Below are 24,761 nucleotides of genomic sequence, written 5' to 3' on the forward strand. Positions count from 1 at the left end.
GAACTTTCATGTAAATTACTCATTACGGAGAGGAACTTCCCAAGATTTCGTTCTTTATCCGTTAATTTTAATTTCGATTCTTCTCGTATTCTTCTTCTCCAGAAGGAAACTTCTTCTTTTCTCCGCTTGTCTTTCACGAAATTCAAGAATCTCTCTTCCCCGAGTTTTTGAATATAATACAAGGCAAATCTCGAGAGATAAAATCTGGTGGTTGTGGATTTATACAATTTTAGAGGATACTCTTTTATGCGCGTGCTTTAATGAATAGCCGTAAAGAAAGAGGCGATTCGACGACGTTACGAAAGAATCGAGGACATAGTAACCCAGATTTTTTTCCTCCACGAGAAAACTGGTAACACAATCTACTGGGAATTAATTCGAGTACGTGGAGGATCGTATACGTGACCAGAGAGTCAGAAGCGGAGGAAAAACTAGCGCTCGTCGAACGACGTAGTACGAAGAGATATCATTTTCTCTGGACTTCATCGTTCGTCGACGATTTCCAGCTGATGCCGGAAATCGAGAGGACGTGCCTCGATATCCGGGTTCCTTATCGATCTTCTTCTTCTTCTCTTCTATTCCCCCCGTTTACTTCTCTCTTTTCCACCACTTCCCCTCTTTGCTCGTCCTACTAATTCCACGAAACGCACACTACTCTCTCTTCTCCTGCTCTTCAATGCTTGACCTCCTTCGACTATTTACTTCACGTCCACGTTGGAAAAATTTCGCGTGAAATGGAGAAAAATACGGGGAAATGTTGGATTCCAAACGGAAAAATCGAAGAAAAACGAAAAATTGTTTGGATGGTGGGTGAGTGGGATTCGAACACTGGTCTCTTTGGTGGAAAAACTAGGACTATAGCCATTGAGCCACGAAAACATTCTTCGATGATATTATTATTTTACTTATATCAAGTTAGAACTTGGATCATTTTGGATAAAACTATTATTTCGTTTGTAGCACAACAATTCGATGTTATCAAAAACATCGTTAGAATATTTTGAAACAATTGTTATAAAATATTATCAAGCTTTTTTTTCTTATTATTAAAAGATTCTGCAATAATCTGCCAAAATATCTCTTCTCCGTCAAATTTTAGTTCAAAGAATGCGCGTCAATGTCTCCTAACAGATTAATCTTATTTTCAAAATGTTGAATTTGAAAGCTGGAACATCATCTTCGGTGACCCATTGTGCCATAATACGTTGAATGGAATCCGGCAGGCGCGTATCTCCCTTGAGGATAAATCATTCGGGATCTATTTCACTGTCAATCATACGGACAAATCGCTCGTCTTATTCCCGCCTCGAGCAACGTCACGAACGTTGCAAACCGATGGTTAAATCAATTCGAGCGAAAAGATGTTTGATGGAAAAAAGGGCGGGCTCGCGAATCAATGATAAATTTCACGCCTGCTCCACCGGAAACTGCGAAGACGGATGCGTTGTTTGCAGCTTCCCTTCGCGCAAACAACCTCTTATCTCTTGTATCTTAACGTTCGAACGTTCTGTGCAGTTCGCAAAACAACGTTACATTGAAAAAACGATCGTCTTGAATACTTTATTTCATTGCATTTTTCGAAGTATTTCACGAAAGATTGATCCTGAAACATCAAACGTGTGTATCATCAGTTAAACAAGATTAGGACATTCGACGAGTATTATCGAATCGATGGATCAAGATTGTCACGGTACCAAACAAGTGAAACAGATCATCGGATAAGTGAAATCGAGACTATCGTGATCGTACAACAAGTGAATTGAAGTATTAATAGTAATTAATTAATTGAAATTTCGAATGATATAATTAATAATCGTTTTTCGTTTTATAATCGTTCGACTTTATTCTTAATTTCAAAATTTTGTCCATTTCTGTAGATTAACTTGGACTTAGTGAAACAAGTAGAATAGGATGGTTGTAGCTGGACGAGTGAAATGTAACAAGTATCTCGGAAAATGGATTAAGATTGTCATGGACAGATAAATTAAAATAAATTAAATTAATTGACGAGACAAATGGAACAGTATTATCTTGAGCCAACGTTCTTGATCAAGCGAAACTATCGTGATTTTATTACTAATTTTATTAGTAATTAAAATTAATAAAAAAAAAATTACCACTTCCAATTTTCCTTTTCGAATAAAACTTTCAATCACATTCAGAATCGAGTTTCATTCTTTTCCATCGATCTATAACAATAACATCAATCAAAAACTAATCCCTTGAAAAAGTACTTGATTAAAAGTAAAAATTAAATAATAAAATTCGTTTAAAATTGTACATAAACTAAAAATTTTATACTCGCAACTTCAACTAACCTTAAAATTTCCTCCATCTTTATTATACATCGATATTTCTTCTTTATGATCGATCTTATTTCTATACCGATTAATCGATATGTTTCAGACGCGAATTGGCTGGTGTTGATTTGCGTTTTAACGGCGACCACGGTGCTCTCCTGTCGGCAAAGCGAGTTCCAATGCGGGAACGGGCGGTGCATCGCCTTGAACAAAGCGTGCAACGCTGTCAACGACTGTGGAGACGGCAGCGACGAGCCACGACAGTGTTCTCGTGAGTATATGGTTGATGAACGACTCGCTCTTCCACGGTGGTGGATCGAGTTAAGCGGCGCCACAAGCGCAGGGCAGACGCGACTGGTAAATCGAGTTATCCGCGACGCCCCCAATTTTCATCCGGCAAAACTTTGGATAATAACTATGTTGCGTGTCTCGTCCGACGCGCGACGGACTTAAGATAGAGAGAGGCAAATATTCGTCGATCTCTCTCTATTCTGAAGAATCTGATTCAAAGCGAGCCTTTAAAATTTAAATGGAATGTAATGCAGAAGTGGTATGCACCGAGTTACAAATGGCTGGAGTAAGTTGGAGAGCGAGATAAGTAATTTAGAATTTGTGGAATCTGATTAGATAAGAGACATTGCTATTTGAATGAGCAGTGTATAAAATGGTCGAAGAAGCCAAAAATACACAGACTGCTCCTTGTTGAAATCGAATCGTTCAAAACAAACAACTAAACAATTAATTATCGATTTACGTTTAATGCTATCCTCAATTAGACATCTTTTACTTTATAGTATAATTAGAAGTAGGATTTATCACGAACTCGATTTTTAACTAGTTACTTTTTCAGTTAATGCCCAACTTTATCAACAAGGGATAAAGAAGAATACATATTGTTTTACGTAAATTGTAACTATTCGTTACATTCCTTCCAATAACATTAATTCGTATCTTGCCAAGTTTCTAAGAAACTTCTTTTCTTTTTCCTTTGATTCGAAGAATCGAAAACAATGACGAAAAATCCATCGTATTCCCTTATCGAAGGAGCAAACGAAATTCGATTACGCGGCTAACGAAACGAGAAGACCGTCAAGGGTTAGGATAAACAAATACAGAGAAAGAGAGAGAAAAATAAAGGAGAAAAAGTGTAACGAAGCGGAAAGTCTTTGGGATCCTAGGCTACGATCACGATAGAGGGTGGAACGAGTTTCGAGTTTGAAACGAGGGAGTTTCGATCGCGGGAACAATGAGAGGATCAGTTACCGCATTCAATCCTCGCGACAATGAGCCGAGCGAGGAATGTTGGCGACATGGAAGAGCGAAAGGGAGAAGGGACGATTGTATCCTCTTCTCGGTGAAAAGCGGCGAATCTCCGACTAATTATTGTTTCGATTCGATGAAAAAGATCGCGCTCTCCAGTCCTCAGATTCTCGAGGTATCGAGTGGAGCGCAGTGTACGTACGTATCGTGAAATCAAGTGGAATCGAAGGGAGTTGGATTTATTGTGTTTTGTTCGTTCAATTCTGGCTAAATGCGTGTTTACGAATGATTTTTATTCTTGTGCGGATATTTTGAAATTTGAAAATTCTTAAATTTATGATTTCTTTTTGTAATAGTCTTTTGTAAATAAAATTTGCGATTCTTCTGGAATTTTCAATGGATGGAATAATATTTCAATCCTTACGTGGATGTTCAAAACTTATTACATTTGTAATTTTCTGGTAATCTTCTGGTAATGGAATTTGTAGATAGAATTGTTGGTTGTACAATATTAGTAGTTTTCTAATAATAGAATTTGTGAATGTAATAATTTTAATCCTTATATGGATATTCAAAATTTCGAAGCTTATTAAAATTATATATACATTTATAATTTTAGTCTTTGAATAATAAAATTTCCGAATGGAATGAATTTAATTTATTTCTTGTATTAAATTTGTAATTTTACTAGTCTTCTGGTAATAGAATTGTAAATTGGAAATCCGTCGAGTAAATGCTGAACAATTTTAATGCAATATGGAGCAGTATGGTTGGTAATAATAGTTGGTAATTTGTCAATGAATGCCAGATTAGTTCCGTAATCTAGCATCGATTTTCAACGAGAACGTGGCATCCCATAGAATTTCCAGACGCTTAAATTACCTTCCATCGACGTCTCCATTTATTCTACGTCTTCAAATCTCTCTAGTACTTCGCACGTTTCTAGTCAAAAAAATATTTCTTCGAAATTGCTAGCAGTTAATATCCCTTCGTCGCTTTATCTGCAAATTGAAACTCGTATATATAGACTGTTCTAAGTACAAGTGTAAAAATGTTCTAATATGTTACGTACAAAAATGAATTGAGAGGAAAGAAAAATATTCTCTCATTTAAACGAAAAGTCGAAGAAAAAATTAAAAAATATTTTATAAACTCAATTATATCAGTTTTATATATATATATATAATACCAATATTCTATTTTCTTAAAAAAACTGAAAATTCAAAAAATATAACCAACCTCGTATTATTTTTATATTTCACAGTAACACTCTCCAAGATATACTCTATATATATGCAAAAATATCTCGTTTCCTCAACCATTCTTGCCAAGAATCGTGAATTCCCCTTCACTTCGTTTAATCCGTAACACGTGCGAATATTAAGGCAGCCAGTGTCGCATTTATAATCGCGTAGGGTGTTTTCCATGGCGGTTGTCGGGCGGTCGCGCGGAGACAATAAGAGGAAACGCGGTTGTTTTATGTTGGCGGCGGTTTTGCGGTAATGGGAAACATGGCGAGATCGATAGAACGGCGTTTAGTATCGTGTGCACCCAGGGCAAGGGTTGTTAGGGAGGGGGTGCAAGTGTAAGTTGAACCGTGGGCTCCCGTTGAAACGTGAAACGAATACGAAGGTATTTCATTTCTCTCGTTTCGTTTCGCCTCGTTGGGGCGTGCTACGTTAATTGGAGTTTAATTATTCGTGGCTTTTCATCCGTAGATCCATTCTAACCGACCACGCGGTGATGATACTTCCATACGCACGATTGATAATTTCTAAAACGCCAGTCATGTTTAATATTTCGACGTTGCAAGATTCTAATCTAACCTAACTTTTCGACCCAAGATTTTATCATACGTGCTTGTTCCAATTTTTTTTTTTTATATTAATAGTAGTCTTCATAGTCATCTTCGTTCCTTAAAATTAAAATATAATTTTATTAGTTATATTATTTATAGTTATATTAAAATATAACTTTGCAACATTCAATATTATAATACTCTATTATAATACTACCTGAGACAACTTGACAAAATAACCTAACTTTTAATTAACCTAACCAATCCAAGATTTTATCGTATGCGATTGTTCCACTTTTGTTCACTTTCTTTTTATACTAGTAGTAGTCTTCATAATCTTTGTTCCAAATGAAGATTTTAAATTTTTAAAGTTTTATTATCTTCGTTTCTTAAAATATAATTTTGTAGTATATCCAATATTATAATACTCTACCTGAACTGAGACCGTATGACAATAATCCAAGGATCAATTTCACGAATCAATCATGCATATCTCAATATATTCCATGTTCGTATAGATTTTCTCAAGCTAGCTGAATTTCTTCCAAATCTTTTGCGATTGGCTGTACACGATCTAAAGAATTCAACGATAAACGTAATAATAGAATACTCTGAAACGTTCTCCTTTAACAGAAATATTTTATTCGACTTTACAATCTTCGTAAAATATCGAAGAAAATATTCGAGGGAACATTTTCAGTTACTTACATTGAAGATAGCCTGTGGCCCAATTTTACTGGAAACTAGGTTAACGGGTAATCTCGTTGCCTTCTCCATTCATGTTCCATTGTTTCTTCGATATCTAACGAAAAAAGAACGAGACGTTTCTTCCATGATCACTATCCAACTACTACTTTTAAAAAAGTAAATCGATGAAAAGGTTGGATAGAAACTCGTGTCGTTAATTTCTCTGTTTTCCTTCCTTCTACATCGAACAAACAGGCAAATATTTTTCCTCGCGCCTTTCCTCTCCTTTCTCCGCAAACTTCTTGCTCCCCTCCAACCGTCCAAACGAAAGTTCGTAACGAAAGATACGAAATACATGGATACGCCGTATCCAAGATTATAGAATGTTATATGCTGAAATTATAAATAAGCTTATATCAGAGGGCTTGCGTGTTCGTTTTATTATAAATAATTATAATAAAATTCGCTAAAATAAATGAAATTTTCTTTTTTCTCCTTTTTTTCGTTTCATTTTTTAATTTTTCTCGATTCTTTTCGAATTCCTTTTTCGATAATAAATCCGCGAAAATATGAGAAGATGTTTCTTAAAGGATAAATCACGAAAATTAAAGGATCGAAGAAGAAACGACGTTCTGGTGGATTTCCCGGACAAACTACTCCTATTTTGCCACGTTCTGTCGATAGCAAGTTATCCGAATAAGGGATAACATATCTCCACATCTTTCGTCATGGATCTTGTCGTCGACACTCGTTATCTCATCCTCTATATTTTTCAAAATTTATTCCCCAAACTTTTACAAAATTGTCCTTTTTAAATTGGATCGCTACATCGACTTTGTATCGTGAATTCTACAATTCTATTTAATTATAGCGAAATACGAGACGAGGAAACTGAGAATCCTATTTCAAATAAAATTTTAAATTCTAATTTCTGATTTAAATTTCTTTTCAATTCGAATTTTTCACGAATTTATAAATTATGATATATTCTGTAATATTATTCGATTTTTTTTTCATTTTTTATATAAAAAGAATATTCCACGGACGATTAAACAGATTTTCACTTATTTCACGCACGAGACACAATGTTTTCATGATTCTATTAGCATTGTTGTCGCGTCACGAGATGTGTGTCCCTCTACGCTGAGAAGGGTTAAATCGCGTGGAACCCAGTTCACCAGCTTCGAATTATTTACGGCAAATGGCGGAACGATGTCGTGTGCCCTCTACGAGCTGGATTAATCCTTACGTCACGTGACGTATGTTCCCTTCGATACGAAATTACAAATTCGACAAACATCCTTCGAGACATTTAATCGAAATTGGTTGATTCTCATTGATACATTGTTTGTTTTATAATTGTTAATTATACAATTGTTCACGATATATAAATGTAATTGCACTCGTGTAAAAATTTTATTTATGCAATAAAAAACATGTTAAAATATTCTCATTTTGGTTAGTGTAATATATTCGATACAATTAATGTAAACGTATGCACCATGAGAATCTTTTATTCTATGGTGGTCACGAATTCTCACGAAGAAATGTGAAAGTTGAAAAAGAAATTTCTATATATTTCTTTTGTATACAAACGTATGCATCGTTATTTTGAATTTCTTTGCACTTTTTATCGTTTTACACGATTCTTTTCTACACTTATCAAAAACAATAATTCAGAAGATTTTTGACAATTGAATATATCAATTACTATTAATTTTACTCTAAATAAAAAAAATATCGTTTACCGAGAAATCAAATGCTAATCTCAGAATTAAAAATATCCCAATTTTATTCTTTCGCGTGTTTTTACTTAAAATATATATAAAAGATTAAGGAATCGTTATTTTCACACTGCAAAATTTCCTCCACTAGTTTCTCGATCTCTACTTATCAGTAACCCACAATGTAACCCGGCTTAACTACTGCCGCCATAATTAACCGAAACTTACGACTCGGGTTTAGGATGCGCGCGCACGCGGTTAAACGCCACGCGAATTTATACACGCGCGTTCGGTGCTCCCTCTACAAAATTCCTTCTTGATAACGATGATTTACCGAGTCGTACTCCCCACCGGGATCTTATTAGCCTCATTATAATGACTGTTTCGTGAGACAATGCGTCGACGATGTATTTACAGAAGGGATAAACGTTGATCAAGCTGGCTGATTCATTGCGAAATAATTGCACAACCATACTGCGATCCGCATTTTCGCGGACTTTGATATATTATTCTAGTATGGCGACCGGCTTATCGCCGTGAAACCTAGCTTGAGGCTTGGAATACATCGCGATTTATATTTTCGCCTCACGTGCCACTCGGTTAATTGGTCTGGTGGACTGAAAAATGAGGTTTAATAATATAATGTGTACTTTTTGTTGGAAAATTTTATAATTTCGTAACTTTGTTGGAATTTTATTAACGTTGACCATAAAGCAGATATTAAATATTATTTATATCGTCTGAATCAAGTCATTCGGTTTTGTCAAACGAGAATTAAATTAAGTTAAGGTGGTAAAAGGATGATGAAAAATTTATTTTAAAAATCGTTTTTTCTTCTTAGAATATATTTTCAAATGAAATTTCGAATTTGCACTATGAATTCTTTGTAATTTTCGTGGAAAATAATAATAATGCATAAAATATTGGCAAAGCAAATTTTTCCTAACTTCGAACCAAAATCAAAAGCTTTATTTTCCAATAATCATAATCAATCTGTAATTTCATTTCAATTATTTATCCTTACCAATATTCCACAATTCTTTAAATCGAGATATAGAAGTAAAAATATCAGAATACATTCTCTTTTAAAATCACTAAAATCTTTCTGTGAAAGAAGCTGACTCAGTTGTTCAGCATCTCTATTTTTGCACCGATCGTAATTCAAGGGACAGAGTCGTAAAATGTCGTAAGTACCTGATTCAGACGTTATTCCGCACTCTTTTTATGTCCATCGATGATGATGATGAAGGGAAAAAAAGAACAAAGGAGCTGCTGGTAAAACAGTGAAGTCGATGTGTACTCACTGGATTCGATGAAGCTGTAGCGAGTTGGAGGGATTTCGCGAGTAATCCAAGTTGAAGAACTTCCGGTTCCAGCGACTGGGAAAGAATGACGTGCCAATGGCAAGGCCAGATTCCAGTCACGTAATCGTGGAACCGGAACTTCGAACCGGAAAGAAAAACAGGTTTGACTCTGTGGAATAGAAAATGGAACGAGTGGTCAGCGAAATTGAAGAAAATGGTGTTTGGGCTAACGTTTGAACGTGGACATTGATATAAGATTGCAAAACGTAATGCAATAATAGAATTAAATATTTATCTTAGAAAAATAGATAAAAAAAATAGAAAGAAATATATCTAATTATATATCTAATATCTAATTTTTATATATCTAATTAATATCTAATTTTTCTATAAATTCTAAGATTAAAAATAACAATAAATAATTTTTTGGAAAGATTTTTTCCTAAATGAACTCAAACAAGTCCCTTAGTTTTTCTAAAATTAATAACTTGATAGTATATTGTAATTATTACAGGAAAAATAATAATCATGATTCACCATTATATAATAAACATTGAAACAGAATATTATTATAAGCATAATGGAATTACCATTTTTGATACAGATGATACTATTTCAAAAAGTCAAACCTTACAATTTTATTAGTTTTCAATTCCAATATTATACTATCTTTTACAATAATCCTTCGCAGTAAGATATCTTCTTTAAAGCCAGAGTTGTAGACATTTCGCTTCTATTTTTCATTAAAGATGCTGACTGGTACAATTATGAATTTCCTTAAGCTCGCTTCTTCCATTTCCTTTCTCTCCCTCCTTTCTTCTCTTTATATCATTTTTTTTAAATTTACCAATGTATTTTTGTCGACGTCAGAAGTTCGGAAGTAAACCGATGATATCATATATCACCAACAAATATCATTACTTTTATAAATTGCATTCATAATGAATTATAGGAAATCAGATACTGGTTGCAGAAGAATTACAATGGGTAATAACAAATTTCGCTATATTCTTCTTGCGACTACAATGAATTCTCCTCGCGAATCCGGTTAATTTGTATCAATTATAGCGGTTAAAGCAATTTAGCGCCAGAGAAAGGGGTGCTAGTCCGGTTTTATTAAGAAATTATCGTTCACTCGTTATTCTTCGCACGTCTTGCTTGACATTAAATTCCGACCCAAAAAAAAAAAAAAAAAAAAGAGAGAGAATCGAAGGGAAGGAACTTTATGCTATTTTATCTCTCTGTTCCTTTTGCATTTTCATCGGATCCAATTCCCCATATATCATTTTTCTTTAGAATTATTCAGAATCTCAGCAACCATTGAAATGAAGAAAATGTTTAAATTGAGAAAAGTTAATTTGAATGCAAAAATTCTTTTCTTAAAAACTCTATACTTGAATATATGCGCATGTTATTAATTCACTGAAGTTTCTTTTAAAAAAAGTTATTAGTTTTTAATAGCCATTTTGAATTTTTCTTTCATGCAAATACTGTTCTGTTAATGAAAACATGAATAGAAATAATTCTTTTTTTTTTTTTTTTAGGTTAAAATTCGTATAAAAAATTATTCAAAATATATATATAAATATTCTTTTCAACCCACATTTTTATAACATTGATATCTTTTGAATATCTTTAGAAAATTAAATTCAAAACTTATTTTAATTACGTTATTTTTAATATCCAATTTGTATATTTAATAAATTTATCGTACTCTGATAATGATCTCTCTTTACGTTACAAAATTTATCGATAAAATGATCATTCAACGTTTAACTACACGGTGGTCCTTTAAATAATTCACAAACATTCAGACAGAGGATTAAATGTCAGTGGCAATAGTCTTTAAAGAGTGGCACACAAAAGAGCGCTTTAAAGGACCTACTTTTCAGTCGTCGAGCCGAGTGCTCTTCCTTTCTCCCTCTCCAGCCTGGCGTGTGCCTCTTTTCTACCCCCGTCTATGTCTTTCACGTTTCCTTTTCCCGGCTTCTTAGGATGGAACCGTCGCTTTCCACCGACTGTCGAGAGTGAAAATTACGACTACGCGTAATTTCGCTCGAATATTATTCACTCTAGACGAAAAATGAACCAGTCTTATTACCATTCCAAGAGAGAAATTATCTCATTTGTTCTCACTTCACGTGATTTTATTTCATCGAAATGAGATTTTACAAGAAATACACGACTCTTAAATAATTATCGATCCTCTTCGATAAGATTGAAATTTAGAAAAGATTTTTTCCGCTGGAACTGCCTTTCAAAATATTACTGAAGTCGAACTTTTTCTCAAATTCTGCAAGAAAAAAAAAAAAGATAAGTATATAAAAGTTAAGGAAAAAAATTAACGAATATGTTGAATAAAAAGTATATACGTGAAAAATTGCGAGTCTTGCTAGTCGATGGAACGTTTTCGTTGTCCTCTAGATTTAAATTTTCATTGATTGGTGATAAATTGGGACACTCGCAAAAATTTCGAACAGATCCACCATAGAGCGATATTTGATCAGCTGAATAAGAAATATCCAAATTAAAGATAAATTCTTCATCAAGAAAATAGAATAAAAAAAAATAAAGAACAGTATACATACCTTTCAATTCGGTCATATTGTCATCGATACAAAAACTTATTTCACTATTATTAGAATAATCATAGTGACCAGGAGTAAACATACTGGAAGGATTAGGATTATTCTGGTCGAGTTTCCGCATAGAAGACATCTTCGTTATTATTGATCCAGGAGATTGATTCATCAATGGAATTTGAATTTCTCTTGGAATGACTAAATTATTATTTGATAAAAATATGTTAGATCTAGATAGATTGTTCAAAAAACAGAATATATTCAGAAACTTTTAACCTCCTAGATAACTTAATTTAGATTACATTTTTCAATTTTTTTAATTGAAGGCACACTGTAATGAATTGTCTCGATTCTCGAGATTCTTGGACGTGGAGGAGATGGTTCGACCGAACAGCTCTTTGTCCTCTCTAATAGAATACCCTTCATTGGTGATGCCACCGGTTTCTCTGCGCTCGAAATCAACTTCATTTTCTTTGCCACCGGTTCATCCCTCTCCTTTTCAAGATCTTTGCAACGTTGGTCCGTTTGCTTATCTTTGGAAAGACCAGATGACTGGTCTACGTGCTCCAGTTCCTGACTCATTTGTTGTTCCATTTCCTCCTCGACTGCATCGATCGGTTCTGAGTCTATATTTCCATCCACTTCGCTGGCCACATCTTCGTTCTCCATTTCTTGCTGCTCTTGATCCGGGGAAGAACTTCTTGAATCGATCGGTTGCTCATAAGAAAGATTCCGATCATTTTGGGCTTGAACTTCAATACAGGATGGTGGTTGTATGGAATTCTCTTCGGTTAAGCACATTTCTTCCAACATCAGGGTGTCCACCGATAGAGTATCTGAATTCAATTTAATTGTTTTAATTACGGTTATATAAAATTAATAATTGCGATCGTTTCTTCTCGTAAGGAAGAAAAATTATATTTATGAAGAGGTTAAGTATCTAGGACCGCCTAGTATGAGGAAAGAAAAAATTCTGAAAATCCTTTTCCAAAGAATATCTCACGATAAAACGAGAATGTGCACCTATGGAATTCTCATAATTTCTTTTCCAACCGTCTGGGAAGCCGATTCCCGGCCTAGGACCGTAAATCGTGCGCATGTGGGAGAAATTAATCTTTGGCGGTGGCATTTCCAGCAGTTTCAACGCTCGATCCCTCTTTTCTTCCTCTTGTTTCTTCAATTGTATGGCTAGCTAAAAAGAAACCGAAAATAAGATGCTGTAAGAACTGTATATACCAGATAGAAAATTGAAAATCTTGAAAATCATCGCGAGATACCTCCGTTTCAATCGTGTTCAACTCTTCCTTGCGTTTGTCGACATTTCTATCAAGATCTTTCAATGTTTCGACCAGTCTTGTATAATTTGAAATTGCACGCGCAAGCACGATGATTTTCGCGCGCATTCTGAGCCACGCGATCCGCTGCTTTTGCTTCAAAATCTTCTCGAATTCGTTAACTTTGTATTGCAGGACCATCTGATCGATTTGAAGCTTTTCCATTTTTATTTTCGCCTCTCTTCTGTCCTTAGCCAAGGGGAACTCTTCGTATTTTGCCTAGACAACACAATTGAAATTCGTTAAAATTCTATCTTTTAGATTTCTTATCTCGAATATTGCGTTTTAAGGTTATGAGAATTACATACGTGATACGATTCCCACACTTTTTCGTAATTGTTGTATATATTTTCATAAAATTCACAATCCACTTTCATAATTTTATAATCGTTATCCAAATTAAGCTTCATTAGCTCGATTTTATTAGAAATTTCAATCATATAGTTTCTTTCTCTATTAAAGATAGTTTCAAATATCATATTTGCAAATATTATATAATGTAATTGATATATTTTATAAAAATTATTATTTTTTACATACTTGCTCAGAGAATTGCTTAAAATTAAAATATTTTCTTGGGTATTCTTTGTGTTTTCTTTCAATTCTTTCCTCGTTTGCAACTGCATCTTTACTTTAACTTTGAAGTCTTTTATCTGTCTTACAAGTTCTTGAGAAAATTTACAAAAGAAAATCTTCGAGCAATTACATTCGATAATATTACGAAAATAAATGCATTGATATAAAATAAATATTATCTATTACGTTAAATAAAAAGAAATTCTCAATAAATTATTTTTGTTATTAGTAAGAAATGCCGATAAAATATTAAATTTCATAAAACATATTTTAACTACGTCATATTTGATATAGTTATTGCCGATCGTTTCGATATTTAGCCTCAACAAGTTCTTTCAATATTCAAGTAATTATATCGATAAATATCGTATATCGTTCATTGATGTATAAATATAATTATTTTCAACGAGAAACGGAAATAGGATAATAAATAAGAAAGAAAACATACCAGAAAACGTGTTCTTGGATGTTTCGATCTCCATGAGTAGACAGGTTTCCAACATAGTCATAAACTGTGGATCGTCACAACTGATTTCATCTTCCATTTTCACTATACAACAATATTTTCACGAAACACTACTCGAAATTAGGTATAAACTTGAGAAAAAGTACAAAAAGAACGGAAAAATTCGCTACGCAGTAACTGACTTACGCGACGTTGATAGAAACTGATATGGGAGCCTATTGAAATTATAACACGCGCTTTAATTGGCTGACGCACAACATAACAATTCGCGCCAAATTTAAGACGTTTTTTGAAACAATATCATAATCATCATTAATTTACAAGGAAAATAAAAAGCATATTAATTAGTAATATTTACAATAACAATTTAAAGAACATTATTACTTAATATAATCGCTGGTAAAAACAATTTAATTAAAAAGATAATGAAGAAATTATGAATAAAACATAAATAGAATATAATTAGATAAACATTGAATAACTAATCTCTTTTTTATTATATCAAATATCATCCCGACCATAAAATAACGTGGTTCATGAAAATATCCGTGCCCACTGCAACAAAATTACAAAGCAGAAACTTAAAACAAGAGAAAAGAGACGCGGGGAAATTCACGAGCGCGGAGAGCATGTAACTGTTGAGTTTCTCCGTTCATAGCGAACTATTCGTTTACATCGTTGCTCACAGCTTGCTCCAACTTCTCGACAACGATATAAAGGCAAATTTAATTCTCTTGCAGCGTCGACGATGCGCGTAAACATTTTACGATCAAGCAGTCAACGAGCATTCGCCACTGGCAACCGATTAATTTATCGGTCCTGTGGAAATTGATATCGAAAAATATAAGTAAAGACCTGGATGCCGAGTGCATGGATACAGGGAACTGGCCAACGGCCAACTGGTCGGCCATTTGGGTCAAAACTCTATACCCATTCCTCGACTCCTTCACTTCCGATTCTGCTACGACCACTCTGCGAATTACCGATACTTTTTTTACTATTTTCACTATTTTCACTCTTTTGGCAGCTGTCGTGTTAATATTAAAGGTTAATCAAAGTGTTTTCAGTCGTCTATCACTATGAAATTTTTAACTTGAGATAGATAAAGATAATAATTTTCTAAAGAGTTTTTTTATGTAATATGACATTGCAGTGGAATTTTTTCTATCATAGTGAAGTTTTGTGAAAAATTTTTGGCGAAAATATACGATATAGTATTTTAAAAATTTTCTTCTCTTTAAACTCGTGCACAAATTTTTTTTCTTGAATCATTGAATATAATTATCAGACATGTTAGCTTCTCAACTTTTGAATACATTCCTCTGGCCTCGAAACCAACCTCAAAGCACAAAATACAAGTTACTTTTACCTCTTTCTGTAAATTATTTTAAACCTTCCATCTCCAACCCGAATTCCTTCCATGTTCAACTCGAGATAAATTCTCGAGTAAGCTTCCAAATTTTACCGAACATCTTTCGCGTACACTCCATCCGGAGCCATATGCAGCATCACATATGTGTAATAACTAATCCTTTATATAACGTTGAGAGCAACTCGCTGGAAATTCACACTATCATATTTTGACTTTCATTTAATGTAACAATTACTGAGGTACTCTGTTCAAATATCGTATCATCACCAACTGCTACAATAATAATTAGTTACCGAGAAATATACACACAAAAATCTTCGAGGTTTAAATTTCTTTTAGGTTAAAAAATCTAAAAATCATGTTTTCATGATTAATTTTTTTCAATAGAATCACTAATTTATCGATAAAAAAATAAACGCAGATACCTCTTTCGATGCCATTTACTTCATGTCTTTTCTCTTTGTGTTTCCGTTCGAATCTTTCCATAAAATAGTGAAACTAGATTCTGGATTGGTGAAAGATAGAAGAGGAATTGAAAATGGTGCTCGTTCTTGCATGCATACAAAAGCATCGTTGCACCATTACAGAGACAAAACAGGCAGCCAACGACGCGTTCGTTCGCTTAAATGCAGGCTGCACACGAGTTTGCAGTTTATTTAATAGGAATCGTGAATTGCCGAGTTGTATACGTGACCGTGGGGATCCTTTTTCGCGCGGGTTGCGTTGTCTCGTGAACCAACAAAGCGGCGATTTGCAAAGTATTCTGATCTCTCGTGTAATCCCTTTACACCGACTAAGAGACAAAGTTCTGCAACTGAAAACGATTACACGCAAAGTATCTCGTTATGGAAGATATTTGATCTTTTTCGATGCAAAAGATTCAAAGATTTAAAGATCGAATGATTTCAATTTTGATTTTTCTTTTTTTTTTTTTTGATAATGATTTTAAAGGATAAAAAGCAATTTCAAAAAAGGAGAGAGAATTTTTAGGGTCAAAAAATATTTCAAAAAAATGAGGACACGAATGGAAAAGTTCAAAAAGTACAAGGATTAATGCATGTATATAATTACTTTATTAGAAGAGTTCTTTGTTAGTTTTAAATTTACTTTCATCCTCCTGCGCGTAACATCGCTAACAAGAATCCTTTTACAACCGAAACTGTGCAGCGGATAAAAAAAAAAGCGTAGCATGAAAATGTATTTAAATTCATACGTGCCAGTTTATCCTGTACCGACCAGCTTCACGACCAGTTTAACTTTAAAGCGGAACATTCATCTGTACGAAACTATCTCTGTTATAGAAGAACAATCGAAAAAAAAAAATGGAAAAAAGAAAAAATATATTCACATATATTCACGATCGAACGAAATTCGATTTTACGAAAATTTCTGTTGAACAAAATACAGAAACGTATCGGTGCAACGTGAAATAGAACACTATGAGAACGAGTGTATAAAAAAAATGAAAAAGGTTGGTAGCTAGTGCAGTAATGTAATGGCGCATCTTTGTGAGATTTTTGCAATTTACAAAGTGGCAACGAGATGTCGACATCATCGACGATCTTCCAACTTACGACGGATGTAATGTTTTAATGAAAATTTGGCTTAACCTCAGTCTATCTTTCATCGGTCTAAAAATTAATTTTTTCAAATAATGAATGATACTAATTTAAGATAGAAAATCTAGGAAAAATTATAATTTACATCATAATTCAAATTTGTTTATTTCAAGAAAAAGAGAATTTTGTTTCGAATAACGGCGAAAATTAGGAGAATGTAAAGCTATGTTATGGAAAATCGAGAATTTGGAGGCGTTGTTACGCGTGGCTGGCGAATCGCCAATGGCAAACCGACCCTACTTGGCAACGAAGATTCAACTGCAGCGTATAAACAAGTTGCACGTTCGCCTACTGCTCGCGATTACCTCGTTTAGTACGAAGACAAGATATTGCCCTCTGAGGCGATCAATTCTCTGAAACTTTCCAACTTCTCGTTTAGTCTAAATTTATGTATTTCAATTTATCCTATATTTCATCTTTTTACTTTCTTAAAAAAGTTGGATTTATTATGAAATAAATTAACGTGAATTATACGTCCTAGAAAGGACAAGTAATAATATTTATAAAAACGTATCTTTAATTTCGATCGTTTTTTTTAATACAATGTCACAATCATTGTCACATTGTATTATGAAGGTTTTACTTGACGATCGTTGTTCGTTAAAAAGTTATTAATCTAACCTAACTTAACCCAAACTCGATATAAATCATGATAATAAAATAAATTTTTGTTTGAAATCAATTGATTCATATTAAATCTAAATTTTAAAATGAAAATTAAATAAAAACTTATTTAACTAGCTATCAATTTTCTGTAGCAAGAAACCTGATTAAAATTAAACTCGATCTAAATTAAATTTGTTTGAAAGAAAAGTTTTTTATTTTTAATAACTTCTTAATAAACAACGCCAAATAAAATTTTCACAACTTCAAAATAATAACGTATTCATCAAGATCGGAGAACAATACCGATTGTTAAAATTAATTTGAACACCGAGAAAAAATTGAAAAATAATTGTACACTTATATCAATAATATTCATCAACACAATAAAAAGTTGAATTGACTTATTACAATTACATTATTACAGAAGTTGTCAAAATTTTTGAATCTTAATTTAACAACAAAATGTGACAAATAAATAAATAAATAAATAAATACAAATCTTTCATCGGTAAAGAGATTTTCTTCTTTACTTTATCCTCCGAGAGATAAAAGTCGTCTCTCCTCTTTTAATCATCCAATGCCAAGATCATGTAAAAAACGGAGAAAAGCGTCGTCTTAACGTGTCAAGTAAATTCTATTTCGACTCGGATAGGAGGGCAGTGAAATTCGTCTGGTCGTTTATCGGGACTAGACCGAGAGGAAGGATGATAGCCGGCGGCTAAGGGTGGATTCAGGGATCATTTCCTCTTCGTTCATTTTTCCCCTATATTTTTTTCTCCTCTTTTTTTTCTCTCATCTCTCTCGTTTGAAACATCCAACCAGAGGCGACGAACGCACAAGGATCGACGCCGCGCAGGAAAATATGGAAATAAAATAGGCGCGCACGGATAAACGAGCGAGACGACGGCTGCAGAGATGGATGCAACTCTCATGGGTGCTCGTTCTCAAAAGGGTACCAAGCTGCTTTCATGCTACCGTAAATCGAACATAGCTGGAATTTTAATCGGACGTACATCAGGGACTTGTACATTTTTTGGCTTCACGTTTTTTTGTACTAGCCTTGTACAATGATATTTTATTTAAACTGGCTAAGAATAGTGCTTCGAATGATCTTTCTCATCATTGTGTCGATTGCCAGAATCGAAAATTGAATGGCTTAACAGATTTTTAACAATGAATGCAATATAGTAGAGCGTCGATTATTCAAAATTGTAATATTGGTGAAGTGAAACTATCTACTTGAAACAATATTGATTGATATAACAATTACTTGTATATGTATTATATTGTATATGGATTATCTTGAATAATCGACACTGCTATATTTGAAAGTTTTATGATACTTAAAATTAATTTTTTTATCACAAATGTAAAATATATATATATATATTTGCATTAAAATCCGATTTATTAATCACCGAAGAGAAAGGATAGATAATTGGCGTGAAACGGAAAGAATGGAAGCCAAATAATAGCAGAAATTCCAGAGAGATTTATCCAAGGATCTCGATACGATCAAACGTCATCCCACCGATGATTTTCTTTTTCTTCGAGGAAAGGGAAGCCGCAAAAGCACTCCGGTTGATAGGCCACTGATCGCATGGTATCTCTCGTATTGGCTTCCCCTTGGCTCTGGTACATCTCTCTTGCAAATGGATCCTCAGAGGAACTAGATTCTGAGCCTGAGAGCCGGTGACAAGAAAGGAGTCGCCGGATTGGAGATATACGGGTCACCTCGATGATAGCTCAACAGGCTTCCACCCGATTCAATCGACTCGAATCGTGCTTAGAATTTGATAACTCTCCTTATTCGATTATTTCCTAAGAAATCCACTGTCGAACGATCTCTCCTCCTTTGTTGACAAGTAACTAAATCTATAATAAGAATTTGATATTACAAATTTCATATATTACTTATATATATTTTATATATAAATGATAGTGAATTAAAGTGATGGTATGAATATACTAGAATAAATAAAACTAGTTGTGTAAATTCACAAATTCGCAAAGTATTTCTTTAGATATAAAGAAAATGTTATGTAATCAATGTTAAAATTAATTAATATTAAACAAAAATTAATTTAATGATAAGCAAACATAAATTACAATATAATATTAAACACCCTACGTTTATATAACGTTTCTTTGCTTATTTACATAAAATATATTGATAAAGTGCACTTGATACACCCTAATATAATTACATTTCTATCTTATTAAAATAAAGTGCATTGATTTTGCTAAAGAAAAAAAAAAAAAAACATTTTCTCGTTCCCAAGATAAAAAAACATGAAATCCTTTCATTTTGATCGTTCTAGCGTTAAGCATTTGCCAAATTTTAAATATGAAAAACCTTCTACGATTTTAATTCCACAAAAAAAAAAGAGAAAAATTCGTAATGAAAAGTGTAAGAGGGGATGATCGTGATCAGATCCCTTTACTCCTCTCGTACCAATCACACCGGTGGCCGGAAACGCATAAAACCTGACCGAGTTTCGCTCACCGGTTTTGGCGAGCGTATCCCGCGAAAAATCCTGCACCGCTCGTAAAAGTATCTCATATCGTTGCAACTCTTCCCCCTCTTTCGTGTTTTTTATCGCACGGGTAGGGCGCATTTCTCGAACCACTCAAAGCTCTCGAAACGGTATAGATAAATCGAGGCTCCCCGGTGAAGAAGAAGCTGAAAAAAAAATAGGAAAATTAGCTAACTTCAAGGTGCTTCAAGGTCGAACATCTCTGTAATTCTCTAATTTCTTCGATCTCCTTTCGATACGTATATTTCAAGATCTTTCGAGTTGTTTGTCTGTTTGTTTTTCCAGGACAACCACTTATTTCCTCAGTCATGACACGTCTTCTCTCATCTTTGCTCGTACGTTTCTCTCGTTGATGGAAGCCGCGGAATACGAGAGAATTTCCCGGTTGAACGCGCGCCATTTATTCCTCTTCGATCCAGCATTTATCCACTGAGACGTTCGAATGAGCCACGATCCCGTTATTCTTCTCTATAATGATACCTGAAATTATTTCATTTCGTTATTTCAATCTAGTATCGATTTCTTTCCGCGGTATAATGAAAGCAATAAGGAAAAAAAAAAAAATCCAAGTTTGCGAAATTGGGAAATCAGAATAGAGTGGTAGAGTGATTTAGGATGGTAGCGTTGGTAGGCTGTCGTGATCGTCAGCGCGATAAATGGAAAAGCACTCGAGGGGTCCATATTTTATTGCGTAATAAAATATAGTCTCGCGATGGTACGAGAAGGTAATGGGTCATCTGTCTAGGATTTATCGCGAGCAAGGTTTGAAAACTGGGTCAATTCTTTGAAATTTCTTAGAAGGAAACGAGAACAGTAAATTTAAAAGAGCCTCAAACTTTGTTCTTGCAAAATATTCAAAAATCTCATTTCTTGTGATAGACACTGACATAGGAAGATATTTTTGTTCCTTAAAATGATCAAAATTTACCTTCTGTGATGTAAGAAGCGATGCATAAAAAGTAAACCATAAATTTTTCTCAAAAATATTCAAAAATTGTTTTAAATCTTTATCATTCAAAAATATTTAAAAATTGCTCTTCTTTTGATATAAAAAAAGAGTTTTTCTCCTTTAAAATATTCAAAATTTGTCTTCTACAATATTCATATAAGAAAATTTTAAATTCTCGTCTCCAAAAATATTCTTTTTATAACAGACACTAAAATGTAAAAATAAAATCATCCAGTGACAGATGGAACTTTAAGCAAATAAACAAAAAAAGTTCTTCAAACAAAAGACAAGTTGAGAAAAGAGAAATGTAGAAGGAATTATTAATCATCACGTTCCAGAAAGACTTCTTCTTCTTCTTTCCTCCTCCTCGCTCTTTTCTACAACATTTCAGTAGAAACGATCCGACCAACTGCATTTGAACAGTGACAAAAGTCCATAATTCGTCAGACACCATTGGCAGACACCAAGGGGAGGAGCACGCATATCCAGCCGGCGAAATGCAGCCAAGTAGTTGATGCCCGGCATTAGTCAGCCGTGAGAAACGCGGAGAAACCAGTTCCCCTCCAGGAACTTTCGTAATTTGACGTAACAGATGCACCTACTGAATTCGTAATACTTCAACAGAGCCGGTGCGACTATCGATTTTCGATACCGAATCCTTCCATTAAACCTAACGACGACGTATATTCAATTACATCTGGCCCTCGATTGTTCCAAACAGTTCAATTTATTATTTGTGTACAATTTGAAGAAGTCTTGGCCGAGTATTTCTTTTTCTTCCACATTCGTTTCTCGTGTCTTGTTTTTCGTATCCTTCGTTAGGAAATTTCATTTTTCTTTATTTCACTATTTATCTCTCACAATTATTTCATTAAATTGGATTTTTTAAAAAAAGTGAAATTATAATTGTAATCGTGATTTTGACTTCGAAGAAATTAGATTTTTAAATTCTTGAAATTCGTTATTCGTAATTACGGTCATTCTCTTATTATTAACATCATCAGAAAAACCAGAGAGAATAAAAGAAAAAATAGAAGACTCTTCTAAATCTTCAAAGATCATCCAATCTTCTATCTCTAAAAAAAAAAGAAAGGAAAAATTAATACTTCAAAAATTTCTTACAAAAATCTGAGAATTAAATATCGATACATTTTTTAAATTTTTCTAAATTTTCAATCACGTGAAAATAATTACCTACGATTACACATGATGAGAATTAACCACCGGTTAATCCAATTACCGTATGTACCGATAAGTTACAATACAGCAGAGAAGACGAGACGATTTCAGGTTGAGCTATTAGCCAGGCAAACTGGGATTTTGATTAGGAATGAGACTCCCCGATACCTGGAAATGGTGCGCATTGTGTACTCGACCCATTCACCTCGTCGATATCTTGTCCGTGTGTGTTTCTCTGTGTGAGCTGTAGCCCACCACCTATACATTACCCTCGATTTTCATTCTACGTATATACTTGCATGATGAGCCCTTGAAGCCCTACAATGAACTAGTATTGTGACCAAGCCGTCCTGCACAACGTAATTCTGCGCAGAGCATGCGATATAGGAAGCCAAAGTAACTTAGTCGGCGGCCGAGTTTCGGTTTCCTTTGAAACACATCGATCAAAATCTTTCTACTATTTTGTTATCGCGATTACGATCGTGCCATTGGTGATGGACTCGTTTATTGGAAAATTGTTACGTGATTTTAGATCAAAGAATTTTTTAAGAAAAAATATCAATTCATTTTTGTGTTATATTTAGAGTGTTATACTCCCAGCGAGATTGAAATATGAACGAGCGTCCGTTTACGTCCATTTACGTCGTTTATATGCTCGGCGATTATTCAACGTGTTGATTGGCATCGATCGATCGTTCATGTAAACGAATGCACAGTCGAGTGGGTTTGGTATTATAAATCAACGATTGTCCGATTGATATTTTTTGGAACACGATTTTCTTTTAAAGTGAATATATTTGAAAGTTTTTTTTTGAAAGAAGTCTATTTTTCGCAAATAGTTGACACTGAGTTGAGAATAAAAGTAACCATATCGATATACACATATGAAAAATTTTGACTTATTTTATTTTCAAATCCTATATCTTTATAATTGATATAATATTAGTTAAAGAATTTTTTAAATAAATGATTAAAAAATGAAAGTAACCTTGTTAGATCTCAAAAAATTATTTTAAAAACACTTTGTTGGAGAAATAGAATACATAGAATAAAACAATAAACGTTTGAATGAAAATTTAATCAAACTCTTTCCCATTAACCAAACAACTAGGCGTTTCAACAAAATTCACGAGGGATATCACAGTTCGTATACACTATTCATCGAGTTAACATGTTCACGAGTGGCCATTAAAATTCAGCCCTATTCACCGTCGATTTAAAAATAAACACATCCGTGTTATTTCACAATTACGTTTAAATGAAACTAATTACACTTTGATCTTGTTTCACTCTTTTAATGAAACCTTTTTATCCATTCAACGAACTCAATTTATCAAGATGACGAGAGTTCTATAATTATAAAACGTTCATAACCTCAAAGTATCGATATATAAATTTAAAAAACTTTAAATTTTCAAATCAAAGTTACTATCGGTGATCAATCAGTTTGAGAATACCATTATAATTATTACTCTTGATGAATACTTGTGATGGATATTTGTTTTAAATATGAAACACTTAACTTCAGTTTTTTTCCGAAAGAAGATCGAATAGAAGTAACTCGAGGCTATCGATAATTCATCTAACGCCTTCATCGATTCTTTGCTCGATCGAACTCGAAATTAACCTCGATAAACTCTTTGATCGAGTCTCCAATACCAATTACACGGAAATTTGAAAACGATCGACCGAGTTTTGACTCGTAATTGGAAATGAAAGGACAATTGAAAAAATTAAAAATAAATTCGTGATAACAAACTCTCACAATCTTGTATCGAATATTATTTTTTCAATGTAAATGCTACTTTAAAGTTAAAATTTAATCTTTTCGTCTTTAAACTCCCTGAGGGAGTTAAACGAGAAGATAATCGATAAAGTTCATTCGTTCTCCTCGTATATATGCTTCTTTTCCGTGTGTTTCAGCGTGCAATAAAACATACTATGGCGACGTGGGCAAGACCTACGATTTGGAGCTCCATCGACCTAAGGAGGACAAGGTGCCTTACATTTGCAAACTCACCTTCAGTGCACCGGGTGGCGATCTTGGAGACATCGTGCAGGCAAGCACAAAGCCCTAAATCTAATTATTTACATTCTTAATTAACACACAATTCTGAACACCAACCTTAGTTATAATTAAACCATCCATCAACTCGTGACATATTTTCGCAAAATCGAATTTTAGGTTAGGTTAGGTGACCAAAGAAATTTCCATCCGGCAGAAGTGAAACTTTCCTCTAAATCACGGTATAGTTTCATGGAAAAAGGATCACTATAAATAGTGCAACGTTGCTGTTCTCCGCTGAGAGAGAACTCGGAAACTAGTTTGAAAAAAAAAAAAAGGGAGGGGAAAGAGGAAAAAAGAAAAGGGCTGGGTAAAAAAATAAAAATGGAGAAAAAGAATTCCGGGGAGGAACAAGGGACAGGAGGAATAAAAATTAACGGTGGAATTTTTAATAACGCGAATT

General features: G+C 33.8%; 2 protein-coding genes across 6 annotated transcripts in view; one reads left to right on the plus strand and one right to left on the minus strand.

Moving 5' to 3' along the window:
• Positions 1–880: 880 nt before the first annotated feature.
• Positions 881–15,833, minus strand: LOC100870417 (uncharacterized). 5 transcript variants are annotated; one of them, XR_015291249.1, is made up of 16 exons: positions 14,014–15,833; positions 13,298–13,656; positions 12,933–13,208; positions 12,679–12,847; positions 11,958–12,491; positions 11,662–11,853; positions 11,446–11,580; positions 10,959–11,366; positions 9,074–9,242; positions 6,067–6,438; positions 5,792–5,932; positions 4,800–5,475; positions 4,443–4,561; positions 2,319–2,503; positions 2,118–2,189; positions 881–1,603 (listed from the first exon to the last, which is right to left on the minus strand). XR_015291249.1 is itself a non-coding variant. In XM_086905113.1 (8 exons), exons 1-8 carry the CDS (start codon positions 14,108–14,110, stop codon positions 11,299–11,301), a joined length of 1,830 nt encoding a protein of 609 aa, XP_086761239.1. In that variant the 5' UTR covers positions 14,111–15,833; the 3' UTR covers positions 10,062–11,298. The 5 variants fall into 5 exon arrangements, 1 of the variants encoding a protein (XP_086761239.1); XR_015291248.1 differs by lacking the exons at positions 881–1,603; positions 2,118–2,189; positions 2,319–2,503 and adding an exon at positions 5,576–5,695 and having other exon boundaries at positions 4,204–4,561; XR_015291250.1 differs by lacking the exons at positions 881–1,603; positions 2,118–2,189; positions 2,319–2,503 and having other exon boundaries at positions 4,204–4,561; positions 13,298–13,442; positions 13,530–13,656; positions 14,014–15,830.
• The window catches only part of LOC100871686 (uncharacterized), a 47,026-nt gene continuing 24,628 nt past the window's right edge, over positions 2,364–24,761 (plus strand). The window contains exons 1-2 of the mRNA XM_031915310.2: positions 2,364–2,571; positions 24,217–24,353. Coding sequence (XP_031771170.2) covers positions 2,364–2,571; positions 24,217–24,353 — 345 coding nt within the window. The remainder of the gene's footprint in view (positions 2,572–24,216; positions 24,354–24,761) is intronic.

The sequence above is a fragment of the Apis florea genome, unplaced genomic scaffold (genome assembly GCF_048593485.1).
Source record: "Apis florea isolate Af1SG1 unplaced genomic scaffold, ASM4859348v1 contig_2411_pilon, whole genome shotgun sequence".
In the NCBI taxonomy this organism is placed as follows: Eukaryota; Metazoa; Arthropoda; class Insecta; order Hymenoptera; family Apidae; genus Apis; species Apis florea.

What these genes read in the sequence shown, in the direction of transcription:
- LOC100870417 (XM_086905113.1), bottom strand. Translation starts at nt 14,110, where the DNA reads ATGGAAGATGAAATCAGTTGTGACGATCCACAGTTTATGACTATGTTG. An exon ending in ATCCAAGAACACGTTTTCTG is followed by an intron (nt 13,657 to 14,013) that starts GTATGTTTTCTT and finishes AATTTTCTCAAG; the next exon opens with AACTTGTAAGACAGATAAAA. An exon ending in AAGTGTGGGAATCGTATCAC is followed by an intron (nt 13,209 to 13,297) that starts GTATGTAATTCT and finishes TGTGTTGTCTAG; the next exon opens with GCAAAATACGAAGAGTTCCC.